Raw genomic sequence first — 17,215 nt, forward strand, 5'->3', positions numbered from 1 at the left:
AGTCATTCAGCCTGCCTGGCTTTGCCCCCTGCCCACCCTGAGTCTGGGACTGGAGGGAAACCACCCTCAAATCTTGCTTACAAATCCTGCTTTAGTTCATAGAATCCTGCTTTAGTTCATAGAATCCTGCTTTAGTTCATAGAATCCTGCTTTCGTTCTTAGAATCCTGCTTTCGTTCATAGAATCCTGCTTTAGTTCACAGAATCCTGCTTTAGTTAAGCGTTAAGTCTTCACTCGCTGTGGTTCACCATACATTAACGCTGTTCAGGGAACAGGGACAAACATCATGCTGAAGGCTGTTCTGTGGACTATAAACTACTGTATAAACAGTGTAGTGTTTGGTTGATGTGTCAACGTAATATTAACTGTTAAAGGAGGGAGGCCTGCCAATTAAAACCGGAGTCTGGTTTTAACAGTAGAATATCTCTCAATAGTTATGTAACGGCAGTCTATTTCGTCCTCCTCATCGGACGAGGAGAGGCAAGAAGGATCGGAGGACCAATGTGCAGAGTGGTAAGTTTCCATGATATTTAATATACACGAAAACAATACACGAAACAAAATAACAAACGAACTAACCGTAACAGTCCCGTGTGGCACAAACAATGACACAGGAAAACAAACACCCACAAACCAAACGTGAAACCCCGGCTGCCTAAGTATGATCCTCAATCAGGGACAACGATTGACAGCTGCCTCTGATTGAGAATCATACCAGGCCGAACGCAAAATCCCAACATAGAAAAACACACATAGATAGACAACCCACCCCAACTCACTGACCATACTAAATAAATACAAAACACGGGAAATAAGGTCAGGAACGTGACAAGTTAGTTTAGAAATGATTTGACTATGCCTGTAAATCATATCTTTGATTGGGTTAGTTTGGTTATTTTTTAGGTATATCATCTGTTGTCTGCTGCTCAAACATCCTAGAGAATCCAAAACCACAAGATATCCAGCCACCATGATAAAAGCTGGCAGAATACATATACAGTGATGTGTTGTGGACAAGACACTGGCCCTGGGGATTTCAGGAGAGATTCTCCATTTCCTCATCAGCAAGATCATTGTCTCATTCAAAATGCTTTGCGGTGTTCTAGTTCTAGATATCACATATACCATGATATCATTAACAATGACACATATTCAATGATAGCTATAATTATGGGGTGTATCTCTCAGATGGAGGGAAATGCCATTACGGAGGGAGTTACGGCTGTAGGATCTTCATTTGAGCCAGTTTGCTACAGTAGAGAAATAATCCTGAAGCAAAAGGAAACGTGAATAATTATTTGGATCATAATTAATGGACATTTTTTGTAGGGGTTGTACATTTTAAGTTCGTGCAAATCGAGTCTGAAATGTTAAAGTGGAAATTGCAAACATTAGAAGCATTTTTAAAACTTGAATAAACTGCTGTGCAGGAAAATTCTCATCAACAAAAGAGTGATTAAATTAAGATCCGACATCTCTATGGAGGAGTTACAGTACCAAACCCATAGCTGCATGAGATCTGGACTCAGAGGGCCAGTTAGGCTGTATCTCAGGTTTCAGTGGTGGGATGACTTTGGTCCCTAGTTATTCATTGTTGGCTCTAGGTCACCAGATGGTTTAGCTATCAGAGCCATGGAGCAGAGGAGTGAGAAGAGATGGAACAGAGACAGCGAGAGTGAGGAGAGATTCAATATAGAGAGAAGGAGTGAGGAGAGATTCAATATAGAGAGAAGGAGTGAGGAGAGATTCAATATAGAGAGAAAGAGTGAGGAGAGATTCAATATAGAGAGAAAGAGTGAGGAGAGATTCAATATAGAGAGAAGGAGTGAGGAGAGATTCAATATAGAGAGAAAGAGTGAGGAGAGATTCAATATAGAGAGAAAGAGTGAGGAGAGATTCAATATAGATAGAAAGAGTGAGGATAGATTCAATATAGAGAGAAAGAGTGAGGAGAGATTCAATATAGAGAGAAAGAGTGAGGAGAGATTCAATATAGAGAGAAAGAGTGAGGAGAGATTCAATATAGAGAGAAAGAGTGAGGAGAGATTCAATGTAGAGAGAAAGAGTGAGGAGAGATTCAATGTAGAGAGAAAGAGAAAGAGTGAGGAGAGATTCAGTATAGAGAGAAAGAGTGAGGAGAGATTCAATGTAGAGAGAAAGAGTGAGGAGAGATTCAATATAGAGAGAAAGAGTGAGGAGAGATTCAATATAGAGAGAAAGAGTGAGGAGAGATTCAATATAGAGAGAAAGAGTGAGGAGAGATTCAATATAGAGAGAAAGAGTGAGGAGAGATTCAATATAGATAGAAAGAGTGAGGATAGATTCAATATAGAGAGAAAGAGTGAGGAGAGATTCAATATAGAGAGAAAGAGTGAGGAGAGATTCAATATAGAGAGAAAGAGTGAGGAGAGATTCAATATAGAGAGAAAGAGTGAGGAGAGATTCAATGTAGAGAGAAAGAGTGAGGAGAGATTCAATATAGAGAGAAAGAGTGAGGAGAGATTCAATGTAGAGAGAAAGAGTGAGGAGAGATTCAATATAGAGAGAAAGAGTGAGGAGAGATTCAATATAGAGAGAAAGAGTGAGGAGAGATTCAATATAGAGAGAAAGAGTGAGGAGAGATTCAATATAGAGAGAAAGAGTGAGGAGAGATTCAATATAGATAGAAAGAGTGAGGATAGATTCAATATAGAGAGAAAGAGTGAGGAGAGATTCAATATAGAGAGAAAGAGTGAGGAGAGATTCAATATAGAGAGAAAGAGTGAGGAGAGATTCAATGTAGAGAGAAAGAGTGAGGAGAGATTCAATGTAGAGAGAAAGAGAAAGAGTGAGGAGAGATTCAGTATAGAGAGAAAGAGAAAGAGTGAGGAGAGATTCAATGTAGAGAGAAAGAGTGAGGAGAGATTCAATATAGAGAGAAAGAGTGAGGAGAGATTCAATATAGAGAGAAAGAGAAAGAGTGAGGAGAGATTCAATATAGAGAGAAAGAGTGAGGAGAGATTCAATATAGAGAGAAAGAGTGAGGTGAGATTCAATATAGAGAGAAAGAGTGAGGAGAGATTCAATATAGAGAGAAAGAGAAAGAGTGAGGAGAGATTCAATATAGAGAGAAAGAGTGAGGAGAGATTCAATATAGAGAGAAAGAGTGAGGAGAGATTCAATATAGAGAGAAAGAGAAAGAGTGAGGAGAGATTCAATATAGAGAGAAAGAGTGAGGAGAGATTCAATATAGAGAGAAAGAGTGAGGAGAGATTCAATGTAGAGAGAAAGAAAAGGAGTGAGGAGAGATTCAATATAGAGACAAAGAGAGGAGAGATTCAATATAGAGAGAAAGAGAAAGAGTGAGGAGAGATTCAATGTAGAGAGAAAGAAAAGGAGTGAGGAGAGATTCAATATAGAGACAAAGAGAGGAGAGATTCAATATAAAGAGAAAGAGTGAGGAGAGATTCAATACAGAGAGAAAGAGTGAGGAGAGATTCAATACAGACAAAGAGTGAGGAGAGATTCAATATAGAGAGAAAGTGAGGAGAGATTCAATATAGAGACAAAGAGTGAGGAGAGATTCAATATAGAGAGAAAGTGAGGAGAGATTCAATATAGAGACAAAGAGTGAGGAGAGATGGAGACTCAAGTCAATAAACAAAGATTAGGATAGAGACTACTAAGGTTATTGTTGTTTCGTTTCCTCGGACAAAAAATTGTTTTCATGGAGCTGTCAACCAATGTCAAGGTTAATAAAAATAGCCTAGGGCACATTAGGATATTCATTTCTGTGTGCATCCATTTTGTTTTGTTCTGCTTCTCCCTATTTTTAGGCAGCAGTGAAAATACAGAGACAGATAAATAGGGAAGTCATAGACTGGAGGGCAGTCACCAGTCTAGTGAGTCAGTGTACTGTCTGGAGGGCAGTCACCAGTCTAGTGAGTCAGTGTAATGTCTGGAGTCTGGAGGGCAGTCACCAGTCTAGTGAGTCAGTGTAATGTCTGGAGTCTGGAAGGCAGTCACCAGTCTAGTGAGTCAGTGTAATGTCTGGAGTCTGGGGGGCAGTCACCAGTCTAATGGGTCAATGTAATGTCTGGAGTCTGGAGGCCAGTCACCAGTCTAGTGAGTCAGTGTAATGTCTGGAGTCTGGAGGGCAGTCACCAGTCTAGTGAGTCAGTGTAATGTCTGGAGTCTGGAGGGCAGTCACCAGTCTAGTGAGTCAGTGTAATGTCTGGAGTCTGGAGGGCAGTCACCAGTCTAGTGAGTCAGTGTAATGTCTGGAGTCTGGAGGGCAGTCACCAGTCTAGTGAGTCAGTGTAATGTCTGGAGTCTGGAGGGCAGTCACCAGTCTAGTGAGTCAGTGTAATGTCTGGAGTCTGGAGGGCAGTCACCAGTCTAGTGAGTCAGTGTACTGTCTGGAGTCTGAGGGCTACTAGACTGGACATAGTGTGCATCAGTTTAAAAGTGTTGTCACCCAGCTAACACTTTTTGGAGAGCAGATCCCTCTGGTGAAGATGGAATCCTCTCTCTAATCTCTCTGGTGAATGTAGAATCCTCTCTCTAATCTCTCTGGTGAAGGTAGAATCCTCTCTCTAATCTCTCTGGTGTAGGTAGAATCCTCTCTCTAATCTCTCTGGTGTGGGTAGAATCCTCTCTCTAATCTCTCTGGTGAAGGTAGAATCCTCTCTCTAATCTCTCTGGTGTAGGTAGAATCCTCTCTCTAATCTCTCTGGTGTAGGTAGAATCCTCTCTCTAATCTCTCTGGTGTAGGTAGAATCCTCTCTCTAATCTCTCTGGTGTAGGTAGAATCCTCTCTCTAATCTCTCTGGTGAAGGTAGAATCCTCTCTCTAATCTCTCTGGTGTAGGTAGAAACCTCTCTCTAATCTCTCTGGTGTGGGTAGAATCCTCTCTTTAATCTCTCTGGTGTGGGTAGAATCCTCTCTCTAATCTCTCTGGTGAAGGTAGAATCCTCTCTCTAATCTCTCTGGTGAAGGTAGAATCCTCTCTCTAATCTCTCTGGTGTGGGTAGAATCCTCTCTCTAATCCCTCCGGTGAAGGTAGAATCCTCTCTCTAATCTCTCTGGTGAAGGTAGAATCCTCTCTCTAATCTCTCTGGTGAAGGTAGAATCCTCTCTCTAATCTCTCTGGTGTGGGTAGAATCCTCTCTCTAATCCCTCTGGTGAGGGTAGAATCCTCTCTCTAATCTCTCTGGTGAAGGTAGAATCCTCTCTCTAATCTCTCTGGTGAAGGTAGAATCCTCTCTCTAATCTCTCTGGTGTGGGTAGAATCCTCTCTAATCTCTCTGGTGTAGGTAGAATCCTCTCTAATCTCTCTGGTGTGGGTAGAATCCTCTCTCTAAGCTCTCTGGTGTGGGTAGAATCCTCTCTCTAAGCTCTCTGGTGTGGGTAGAATCCTCTCTCTAATCTCTCTGGTGTAGGTAGAATCCTCTCTCTAATCTCTCTGGTGTGGGTAGAATCCTCTCTCTAATCTCTCTGGTGTAGGTAGAATCCTCTCTCTAATCTCTCTGGTGTAGGTAGAATCCTCTCTCTAATCTCTCTGGTGAAGGTAGAATCCTCTCTCTAATCTCTCTGGTGAAGGTAGAATCCTCTCTCTAATCTCTCTGGTGTAGGTAGAATCCTCTCTCTAATCTCTCTGGTGTAGGTAGAATCCTCTATCTAATCTCTCTGGTGTAGGTAGAATCCTCTCTCTAATCTCTCTGGTGTGGGTAGAATCCTCTCTCTAATCTCTCTGGTGTAGGTAGAATCCTCTCTCTAATCTCTCTCGTGTAGGTAGAATCCTCTCTAATCCCTCTGGTGAAGGTAGAATCCTCTCTCTAATCTCTCTGGTGAAGGTAGAATCCTCTCTCTAATCTCTCTGGTGAAGGTAGAATCCTCTCTCTAATCTCTCTGGTGTGGGTAGAATCCTCTCTCTAATCTCTCTGGTGAAGGTAGAATCCTCTCTCTAATCTCTCTGGTGAAGGTAGAATCCTCTCTCTAATCTCTCTGGTGAAGGTAGAATCCTCTCTCTAATCTCTCTGGTGTGGGTAGAATCCTCTCTCTAATCTCTCTGGTGTAGGTAGAATCCTCTCTAATCTCTCTGGTGTGGGTAGAATCCTCTCTCTAATCTCTCTGGTGAAGGTAGAATCCTCTCTCTAATCTCTCTGGTGTGGGTAGAATCCTCTCTAATCTCTCTGGTGTAGGTAGAATCCTCTCTCTAATCTCTCTGGTGAAGGTAGAATTCTCTCTCTAATCTCTCTGGTGAAGGTAGAATCCTCTCTTTAATCTCGCTGGTGTAGGTAGAATCCTCTCTCTAATCTCTCTGGTGAAGGTAGAATCCTCTCTCTAATCTCGCTGGTGTAGGTAGAATCCTCTCTCTAATCTCGCTGGTGTAGGTAGAATCCTCTCTCTAATCTCTCTGGTGTAGGTAGAATTCTCTCTCTGATCTCTCTGGTGTAGGTAGAATTCTCTCTCTAATCTCTCTGGTGTAGGTAGAATCCTCTCTCTAATCTCTCTGGTGTAGGTAGAATCCTCTCTCTAATCTCTGTGGTGTAGGTAGAATCCTCTCTCTAATCTCTCTGGTGAAGGTAGAATCCTCTCTCTAATCTCGCTGGTGTAGGTAGAATCCTCTCTCTAATCTCGCTGGTGTAGGTAGAATCCTCTCTCTAATCTCGCTGGTGTAGGTAGAATCCTCTCTCTAATCTCTCTGGTGTAGGTATAATTCTCTCTCTGATCTCTCTGGTGTAGGTAGAATCCTCTCTCTAATCTCTCTGGTGTAGGTAGAATCCTCTCTCTAATCTCTCTGGTGCGGGTAGAATCCCCTCTCTAATCTCTCTGGTGTGGGTAGAATCCTCTCTCTAATCTCTCTGGTGTGGGTAGAATCCCCTCTCTAATCTCTCTGGTGTGGGTAGAATCCCCTCTCTAATGTCTCTTGTGTAGGTAGAATCCTCTCTCTAATCTCTCTGGTGTGGGTAGAATCCTCTGTAATCTCTCTGGTGTAGGTAGAATCCTTTCTCTAATCTCTCTGGTGTGGGTAGAATCCTCTCCAATCTCTCTGGTGTAGGTAGAAACCTCTCTCTAATCTCTCTGGTGTAGGTAGAATCCTCTCCAATCTCTCTGGTGAAGGTAGAATCCTCTCTCTCATCTCTCTGGTGAAGGTAGAATCCTCTCTCTCATCTCTCTGGTTTAGGTAGAATCCTCTCTAATCTCTCTGGTGTAAGTAGAATCCTCTCTCTGATCTCTCTGGTGTAGGTAGAATCCTCTCTCTAATCTCTCTGGTGTAGGTAGAATCCTCTCTCTAATCTCTCTGGTGTAGGTAGAATCCCCTCTCTAATCTCTCTGGTGTAAATAGAATCCTCTCTCTAATCTCTCTGGTGTAGGTAGAATCCTCTCTCTAATCTCTCTGGTGTAGGTAGAATCCTCTCTCTAATCTCTCTGGTGTAGGTAGAATCCTCTCTCTAATCTCTCTGGTGTAAGTAGAATCCTCTCTCTAATCTCTCTGGTGTAGGTAGAATCCTCTCTCTAATCTCTCTGGTGTAGGTAGAATCCTCTCTCTAATCTCTCTGGTGTAGGTAGAATCCTCTCTCTAATCTCTCTGGTGTAGGTAGAATCCTCTCTCTAATCTCTCTGGTGTAGGTAGAATCCTCTCTCTAATCTCTCCTGTCTCAGCATGGTGATGGAAAGCAGATCTGGACATGAAGGATGAGTAAGACATGCTGGTGGTCTAACTTCACTCTGTGCTCAGCACCTTGTTTACAGTCAATGTCTCAGCACAGGGCTGAGTGGGAAGTCTGCAGAATAATCCACTGAACTGAACCCACGCACACTGTCACTGTTCACTGGCCTAGTGATTGTTTTATTGAAAGTTTATTTAACTAGGCAAGTTAGTTAAGAACAAATTCTTATTTACAATGACGGCCTACGCCGGCCAAACCCAGACGACGCTGGGCCCAATCACGGCCGGTTTGGCCGGTGATGAGGTGGACCTGTATGGGATCGAGACACTGAACACAGACAGCCCTGCTAGCTAGGTTTCTCTAACCTCTCTGGCTGCATCTTATGCAGGAAGTGTATTACATATGCATCCAGAATGTGACTAGAGTGAGTGAAATGATGGAATCTCTGTGACCCAGGTATATGATTTCCTGTAATCTCACAATCAGAGGTGGACATGAATTGTCTTCCTGTCTGATTTAGGGTCAGGTTGGCTTGTTTTGTGGGACTAATTCAACATACCTCTACCTTGAATAGATTGCTATAGCAGATCATCATATGACTACTTTGTTCATATCTGCATAGCATTTTAGAACCATTAACAGGCTTTATCTATCTGAGAAATATCTGGCTCTTTGAAAAATAGGTCAATGGAAAAGACTTGGGGAGCTGCTGCTGCTGCTGTTGTTGCTCATGCAGCTGCCTGTTGGAAATCTGGGCAAGATGGGTCTTGTTCCCTTGGCTTCGATAAACCCCGGTCCTAACAAGAACCAGATGCTGAATGAATCAGGCTATTGTGGCTTCGCTGCCTGGGCTGCTGAAACTCTCCCTCTCACTTACTGCCCCTCTCTCTCTTTCCCTCTTACTTTCCCCTCTCACATCTCTTACTGCCCTTCACTTTCCCCTCTCCCCTCTCTCTTTCCCCCTTCCCTCCTCTCCTCTCTCTTTCCCTCTTCCCTCCTCTCCCCTCTCTCTTTCCCCTCTCCCCTCTCTCTTTCCCCCTGCCCTTCCCTCCTCTCCTCTCTCTTTCCCCTCTCCCCTCTCTCTTTCCCCCTTCCCTCCTCTCCTCTCTCTTTCCCCTCTCCCCTCTCTCTTTCCCTCTTCCCCCTCTCTCTTTCCCTCTTCCCTCCTCTCCCCTCTCTCCTTGCCTCTTTCCTTCTCCCCTTTCTCACTGCTTCTCTCCCGTCTCCCCTCTCCCCTTCCCCCCTCTCCTCTCTTCCCCACTGCCCTCTACTCTCTACTCTCCCTTCATCTGACCCCCTCCTTTCTCTCCTCTCTGCCCCCTCTTACATGATTTGAACCAGTAGGTAACTCCTCTCTCTGCTCTCTCTATCAGGTTCATATTCAGGTCAACCAACTTCCGGGGCAAGCCTTCAGGTCCCATGCTGGTAGCCACCTACTGGCATGAGCTCCCTGTCACCATCGACGCTGCCTATGAGAACCCACTGGAGGAGAAGACTGTGTTCTTTGCAGGTAATGTATGTATGGGAGACTGAGTTGTGTCATCCACCGTTGAGATACAGTGCATTGGGAAAGTATTCAGACCCCTTGACTTTTTCCATATTTTGTAATGTTACAGCTTTATTCTAAAATTTGTATTTTTTTTTTAAACACACAATATCCCATAATGACCAAGCGAAAACAGGTTTTTAGATTTTGGGGAGGAATTTATAAAAAAAAAAAAAACTGAAAAACCTTTATTACATAAGTATTCAGACCCTTTCTATGCGACTCGAAATGAAGCTCAGGTGCATCCTGTTTATATTGATTATCCTTGAGATGTTTCTACAACTTGATTGGAGTCCACCTGTAGTAAATTCAATTGATTGAAAAACATGAGCTGGCGCACACCCAGAAACATTGTTTTGTGTGGAGGTGCTGACTAACGGCGAATAAACTATCAAAATAAAGAGAGTCGCACACTCCATATATAAACTCCCAGTCATTTATTGGGTAAATCACCAACGTTTCGGCATCACTGTGCCGTTTCGGACATGATTTGGAAAGGCACAAACCTGTCTATATAAGGTCCCACAGTGGACAGTGCATGTCAGAGCAAAAACCAAGCCATGATGTCGAAGGAATTGTCCATAGAGCTCCATGACAGGATTGTGGCGAGGCACAGATCTGGGGAAGGGTACCAAAAAAATTCTGCAACATTGCAGGTCCCCAAGAACACAGTGGCCTCCATCATTCTTAAATGGAAGAAGTTTGGAACCACCAAGACTTTTCCTAGAGCTGGCCGCCTGGCCAAACTGAGCAATCGGTGGAGAAGGGCCTTGGTCAGGGAGGTGACCAGAGCTCTAGAGTTCCTCTGTGGAGATGGGAGAACCTTCCAGAAGAACAACCATCTCTGCAGCACTCCACCAATCAGGCCTTTATGGTAGAGTGGCCAGACGGAAGCCACTCCTCAGTAAAAGCCAGATGATACCCCGCTTGGATTTTGCCAAAAGGTACCTAAAGACTCTCAGACCATGAGAAACAAGATTCTTTGGTCTGATGAAACCAAGATAGAACTCTTTGGCCTGAATGCCAAGCGTCACGTCTGGAGGAAACCTGGCACCATCCCTACGGTGAAGCATGGTGGTGGCAGCATCATGCTGTGAGGATGTTTTTCAGCGGCAGGAACTGGGAGACTAGTCAGGATCAAGTCAAAGATGAACGGAGCAAAGTACAGAGAGATCCTTGATGAAAACCTGCCCCAGAGTGCTCAGGACCTCAGACTGGGGCGAAGGTTCCCCTTCAAACAGGACAACGACCCTTAGCACACAGCCAAGACAACACAGATGTGGCTTCAGGACAAGTATCTGAATGTCCCCTTTTTGCTTTGTCATTATGGAGTATTGTGTGTAGATTGTTGAGGAAAAAACACAATTTAATCAATTTTAGAATAAGGCTGTAACGTAACAAAATGTGTAAAAAGTCAAGAGGTCTGGATACTTTCCGAATACACTGTACATACATACATACATACATACATACATACATACATACATACATACATACATTACATACATACATACATACATACATACATACATTACATACATACATACATACATACATACATACATACATACATTACATACATTACATACATACATACATACATACATACATACATACATACATACATACATACATACATACATACATACATACATACATAATAAGGTTGAATATTTTTCCGGTATTTTACAAATGTTCCATCCCGAGAATAAATCACTTTTCTCCCGGGTAACCCGGTAATTCCTGTTAAAACCTGGAAGTGTCATTGAAAAGCATCATAAAGAATATAAATATGTCTGGATTTGATTAGAGCTTTGATCAGCATGAAGATTAAAACCTGATGCTACCTGAGCCTGACAAGCCATATATTAAATACATTTAATGAAACCAAACCCAAAAACGCCCAAATAATTGTGCCGTCATCCAATAAATGCCCATAGTTGTAGCTAGCTATATATGCTCTCTTTGGTAGATAAATGAAACTATCTCCCGTAGGCTAATCTTTTTGAGTGTGAACTGTATTACTGTACTGTATTGTATTATACTGTATTATATGGACTGGAATTACGCACATCATTCAAACCATGATAAAGTGGAATAGAACATGCAATTCTGAAGCAGCACATGTGGCCTACAAAGTTAAAGTATAGCCTAGAAATGTGATTCTAATTTTGGAATTTGTATAATTAGTAGGCTGACGCTTCATTCCTTCCTCGCTTTCAACAGTTATATTAAATAAGTTTTGATGTCCTTATCTTCATCATTCTAATGACATCCTTGAGTAATATAGGACCAGAATCAGATGCAGGAGGCTTTCACTTCTCTTCATGAAGATTGAATGGTTATGGGTCTGAATAAATCACTGCTATAACCCACCGCCATCGTGAGTTCACTCTTCTTTCAAAGTACCTGTGAGTTCTATTGGCTGCTGTATTTAACATTCAGCATAAAAAGAGCTTGCGTCCCTCTTCGATTAGTCTACTGGTATAATTCTCTATTGTCCAGCAAGCTATTCTAGTCTAGCTTTTCCTGCATGGGACTCCGTTTTTTAAGGAGGCCAGGGGAGCAGAGGTGCTAGCATATTGCGCAAGAGACAGAGGCTATAAATTATAAGCTTATTATGCATAACCCATCATTAATTAGCTAAATATAAGGTTAATACCTCATTGAATGTATTACCTGATAGAGGTAGGCAAGGACATCTATATATAGGGCTGTATATCAATCTAGAACAGGATGATCTATTTTGAATGGAGTTGATGGAGAGAGAGAAAGACTGCGCGTGCACTGATTTTAAAGCAACGATATTCAAGAGACAGGCTGTTTTAAAACTCTGCAGCTGCAATACAAAATATGTTCTATCTTTACAGTTAAAAAACAAGGTGACCCCTGAAAGCCAGATGGAGATGGGTAAATTAGAGGTGCATTCAGTCTTTATATTACTGAGCATCGACTATGATGTAGCAAATGTAGGCCTCCCTGTCACAAGAAAAAAAGTGACCATGATGAGAGGATAGGTCTACATGCACTGTGAACTGCGCTCCATACTGAGATGGGCTGTCTGTCCCCACCCTGAGATGGGCTGTCTGTCCCCACCCTGAGATGGGCTGTCTGTCCCCACCCTGAGATGGGCTGTCTGTCCCCACCCTGAGATGGGCTGTCTGTCCCCACCCTGAGATGGGCTGTCTGTCCCCACCCTGAGATGGGCTGTCTGTCCCCACCCTGAGCGTTGATTCATCATTCAGAGGCCGTAGAATAGCCAGATTTAGAAATTGCACATCATTTAACAATTCCATTTCACGCCATGCTGTTCACATAAATAATTTATTATAATTTACAGGTTTCTCACAGTTACTGTATTTATCCCGGGAAAGGGGAGTAGTAAATCTCGGTAACCGGTTTCCCGCCATTCAACCCTAATAAATACATACAGGTTTTTTTTGTATGTATGGGAGAGTATGTAGATTAGTTGTCATTCACTGTTGATACCCAGGAGAACAATCCAGGATTACACGCTTGCATATATGCATTTCATTGTTGTGCTTATTGACTTGATCAGAAAAACACACAATGACATTTTCATGGCGGTTTCCTCTCTCTGTCACCGTTAAACGGCTGTGACAATTTCCAGTAAATAACATCCTATTTCTAAGAAGTTCACCATTAGGAGAATCATAAGTGTGTCTTTTAGTATTTCAGTCAAGTATACTGCTAGTGTGTGGTTTGGACATTTTGGACATTAGTACTGTAAGTAGTTATTAGTGGTTTCTAATACATGCCATGCATTGTAGTAGCATGCCATTCTCCTTTAGACAACTCCATCTCCTATAAGACCATGAAATCAGAGCTCTTCCAAAACATAGTGTCTCTATTTAAGAAGATTAATGCTTGGCCTTGTAGAACAGAACCATTTATTTTCCATCCAGCCCTTCAATTGTAAAGCTATGAGTCACATTTCCTCAATCATTTATCCAGTCCTCCCTAACCACAAGATATGATCAAATGTTAGCCTGGCCCCAGATCTGTTTGTGCTGTCTTGCCAACTCCTATGATCATTGTCTCTCTGTGGCTAGTGAAAAGATAACAGTTTAGAGAAACTCTATCCTCACAAACCCTTCCCTGGGAGCATCTTGACCTGTGCTCATTTGCCATCTCCCCCCTCCTCTCTCTCATATAGGCAATGAGATGTGGATCTTCAATGCAGACCAGATAGAGAAAGGCTACCCCAAGAGAATCTCCTCTATAGGCCTGCCCACAGACCTGAAAGGCATTGACGCAGCCTTCTCCTTTGGAAAGAGCCAGAAGACCTACCTGTTCGCTGGAGACAAGTTCTGGAGGTGAGTCACCACAATACAACCCCTACCAAAGCCTGTGTCTGATCCACTCAGGATTATAACGATGACGTCGCTATAGAATTAGAATTACTTTAAAGTCTAATTCTATAGACGTCACTGTGTGTTGATGTGTTGGTGTGCTGCTGTGCTGAGCCATGTCTGCTTTTAATTAGAGACCTTAGCTTCCACTGGACTGTTAAAACAGCTCACTCTGCTCTTACCTAATACAGGGATAATGTAAGATACTGTTGCTGTATGTACTTAACTCTTGCATGACTGCTGTGATTTGTCAACCAAAACGGCCCAATCTTCTTGTACCTAACAGACTAACATAGTATCATGTACTCATGACTAAACATTGATATCATGGCCTCTGTGTGTTATCATGCCCCTCCAGGTACAATGAAGCCAAGAAGAAGATGGACCCTGGCTTCCCCAAGCTCATCGCTGACTCCTGGAATGGAATCCCAGACGGCATTGACTCTGCCTTTAGTCTGAATGGCATCGGTAAGCATACTACAATACAATACTGTATAATAGATACTTTATTGAACATCGCTTAGAGTGACATCACCACACACACAGAGCAGGGGGGATAGAGGGAGAGAGAGAGAGAGAGGGGGGGGGGTAGAGAGGGGGAGAGAGGGATATAGAGAGAGATACACACTGGACACAGATGTCAATTCAACGTCTATTCCACTTTGGTTCAATGTAATTTCATTGAACTGACGTGGAAACAATGTTGCTTCAACCAGTGTGTGCCCAGTGGGATATCTACTGAAGAGAGAAATAGAGAGAGAGATGTCAACTGGAAGAGAGAGAGGTAGCTGGGTCCTGTGTGAACATGGAGGGAGCACTGCTTCCTGCTTCAGTCTGAGCTGTACTGACACCACTGGCTGCAGGCTTACATTCCTGGCAGTTAGAACCCAACCTGACCCAGCCAGTCCTCTCATTATGAACTGGCACCTGGCCTTAAAGCTGGAATCCTTAGTGGGGAAACTGCCACGTCTGTTTAGATATTACAACAACAAAGACGTTACTTAAAACAACCAAAACTGTTTTATTCCCTCTGACATCATTGCACATCATTGCACGCCCGATAGGCAGGAGGAGAGAGAGCAAGGAGAGGGAGCAGATGCAGGAGGAGAGAGAGCAGACGCAGGAGGAGAGAGAGTAGAGGGAGGAGGAGAGAGAGGGAGGAGTAGAGAGAGTAGAGGCAGGAGGAGAGAGTAAGGAGAGAGAGTAGAGGCAGGAGGAGAGAGTAAGGAGGGAGAGTAGAGGCAGGAGGAGAGAGTAAGGAGGGAGAGTAGAGGCAGGAGGAGAGAGCAAGGAGAGAGGGTAGAGGCAGGAGGAGAGAGTAAGGAGGGAGAGTAGAGGCAGGAGGAGAGAGCAAGGAGAGAGAGTAGAGGCAGGAGAAAAGAGAGTAGAGGCAGGAGGAGAATAAGGAGAGAGAGTAGAGGCGGAAGGAGAGAGAGAAAGCAAGGAGAGAGAGTAGAGGCAGAAGGCGAGAGAGTGGAAGGACTGAGTAGAGGCAGTAGGAGAGAGTAGAGGCAGGAGGAAAGCGAGAAAGCAAGGAGAGAGAGTAGAGGTAGGAGGAGAGAGAGCAGAGGCAGGTGGAGAGAGTAGAAAGAGGAGGAAGTAGTATAACACAGGAGGTAAATCTTAAGTCTGTGGCAGTTAACCAGAGTTTTTTTATACCCTTGCTTCTGACACACATATACTATACATCACACACCGCGCTTCCCTACTAGAAACAGTGTTTGATAGAGCCAGCCTGTGCTGCTTCACAGAGGTACCTCTGTCTTCATTCTAATTAGCCTGAGCTCCTCCACCGCTGATTCCTGATTGGGTGTTTTTACTGAGGAGACGAGTGACATCATCATGTCCTCTTCCTCTGGCTGAGACAATAGTGTGTTACTAAGATATAAGCTTTTAGGGGACATATTTTACACCAGCTCGAATTTTCCCTTCTGGTGTGTAAGGCCTCGTGGCTTGCTCATGGTGAAATTAGATGTATATTTGATGCACTGAATGTGATGATTTTGATGTACCTTGTCTCGTCATAATGTTTGTGTTTTCCAGATTACACCTACTTCTTCAAAGGTGCCCACTACTTCAAAATGGATGACAGTAGCCTGAAGATCGTCAAACTGGGCGAGATTACAAAGGACTGGCTGGGTTGTCACTAAGCAACAGTGAGACGCATAGACGTTGGCTAAGCTCTCAGCGGACTGATTCCCCCATCCCTATCCAACCAGCCTATCCTGCACCCTAGCCTAGAAACTAAAGACACCCTCTAACACACCGTGGGACCATCTACACAGGCTGAACATAGGCAACAGGATGTTGTATTATATTACTGTGTGATATTATCAGTTTATGTGTTATGATGATGCAGATTTACTTTGATCTCTTTAGCCCGTTGTTTGTTATTAGAAACTCAGACATCAGGTATGTCCACACTACATAGAGACAGGCAGTGTTGTACTGGAAGATATTCTCCTATATAAATGTAGCTTCACCTGAGCAGTATTGCATCATCTGAAGAATGAATGCTGTCTATATTTACTGCTATGTCTGCAATCTAGAGAGTACATGATACTGCAATAGAATGAGAAATAGTCTATAGTAATTTCAGTGTTGTGGAATACAGTTGAAAATATGAATTTGCACAATATATCTGGACAGATAATGGTGCTTATAGAAAATGCTTATTTGCATGATCCTATATTTGATATGCAGTTTTTCTACATTCTGTTCAGACTATTTTCAGAAGTAAGTACTTATAGACACACCTTATTCTTCAAATAGGGCTAGCACTTTGTATTAGACTATACAGGGGTACTGCACAAATATGGAGACCAAATTCTCAATTTTGTAGGATCTGTCTATTGTTTCACTGATGGTACAGGGAGATGAAAGGCACGGGCTGCCTAGAGACTGTATCTGGTTTGTTGTTGCATGATGGAGTCATGACAAGAGAAGTACCACAGAAGTATTGTGTAATAATCTTTTTGTATTGTTGTTTTGATACTGGTCATTTTGTTTTGATTCGTATGCTTTTTTATAATGCTTTGTGCAATGTGTCATTCTCTGTCTGTAAAATAATAAAGATGGATGGTCAATACATTTAAATGTGTGTGTGTATGTGTGTGTGAGAAACGCCCTTCTGTAGCCTACTAGCACACGATTTGTAATCAGTAAATTAATAGTTTATAAATAGGTGTAGTTCTAAAACGTTTTTTCTTAAGTACACTTCATACTGTATATTTGTATTCAGGTCCTTGTTGAGCCGTTCTGAGGGCCCTTACAGCCAGTACCTCTGTGGTCAATGTAAATGCCATATTTGACTAACAGGTGACATCTTGTGGATGGATGAAGGTCTGAAAAACGCTTTGTTATGGTTTTTATTATTGAGCAGAGCACGTCATCACGCCAGCCATAGTATGCCTTTGCCCTTGAGATATGACTTAGTTAATTTCATACAAATGAACACAACAATTTGACCCCAATTGCTAAGCTGTGAAAAGAAACCTCAATAACTTATTTTTCTTCTATGGGTATTTCTGTGTTTTCTTTACTTTAGACCCTATATCTAGTCTATTGAATGCCACCCTAAAGTACATTCATCCAATCTTGTAAAGTTGCTTCAAAATTATACATTTTGTAATTCAACATGA

At 42.7% G+C, this 17,215-nt stretch overlaps 1 protein-coding gene across 1 annotated transcript in view; it reads left to right on the top strand.

Moving 5' to 3' along the window:
• The window catches only part of LOC129854475 (72 kDa type IV collagenase-like), a 32,911-nt gene extending 16,247 nt beyond the window's left edge, over nt 1-16,664 (top strand). Inside the window, exons 10-13 of the mRNA XM_055921554.1 lie at nt 9,029-9,165; nt 13,379-13,538; nt 13,933-14,042; nt 15,618-16,664. Of these exons, the coding sequence (XP_055777529.1) occupies nt 9,029-9,165; nt 13,379-13,538; nt 13,933-14,042; nt 15,618-15,724 (514 nt within the window). The 3' untranslated portion in view covers nt 15,725-16,664. The remainder of the gene's footprint in view (nt 1-9,028; nt 9,166-13,378; nt 13,539-13,932; nt 14,043-15,617) is intronic.
• Nucleotides 16,665-17,215: the final 551 nt, after the last annotated feature.

Source organism: Salvelinus fontinalis, chromosome 4 (assembly GCF_029448725.1).
Source record: "Salvelinus fontinalis isolate EN_2023a chromosome 4, ASM2944872v1, whole genome shotgun sequence".
Lineage (NCBI taxonomy): Eukaryota > Metazoa > Chordata > Actinopteri > Salmoniformes > Salmonidae > Salvelinus > Salvelinus fontinalis.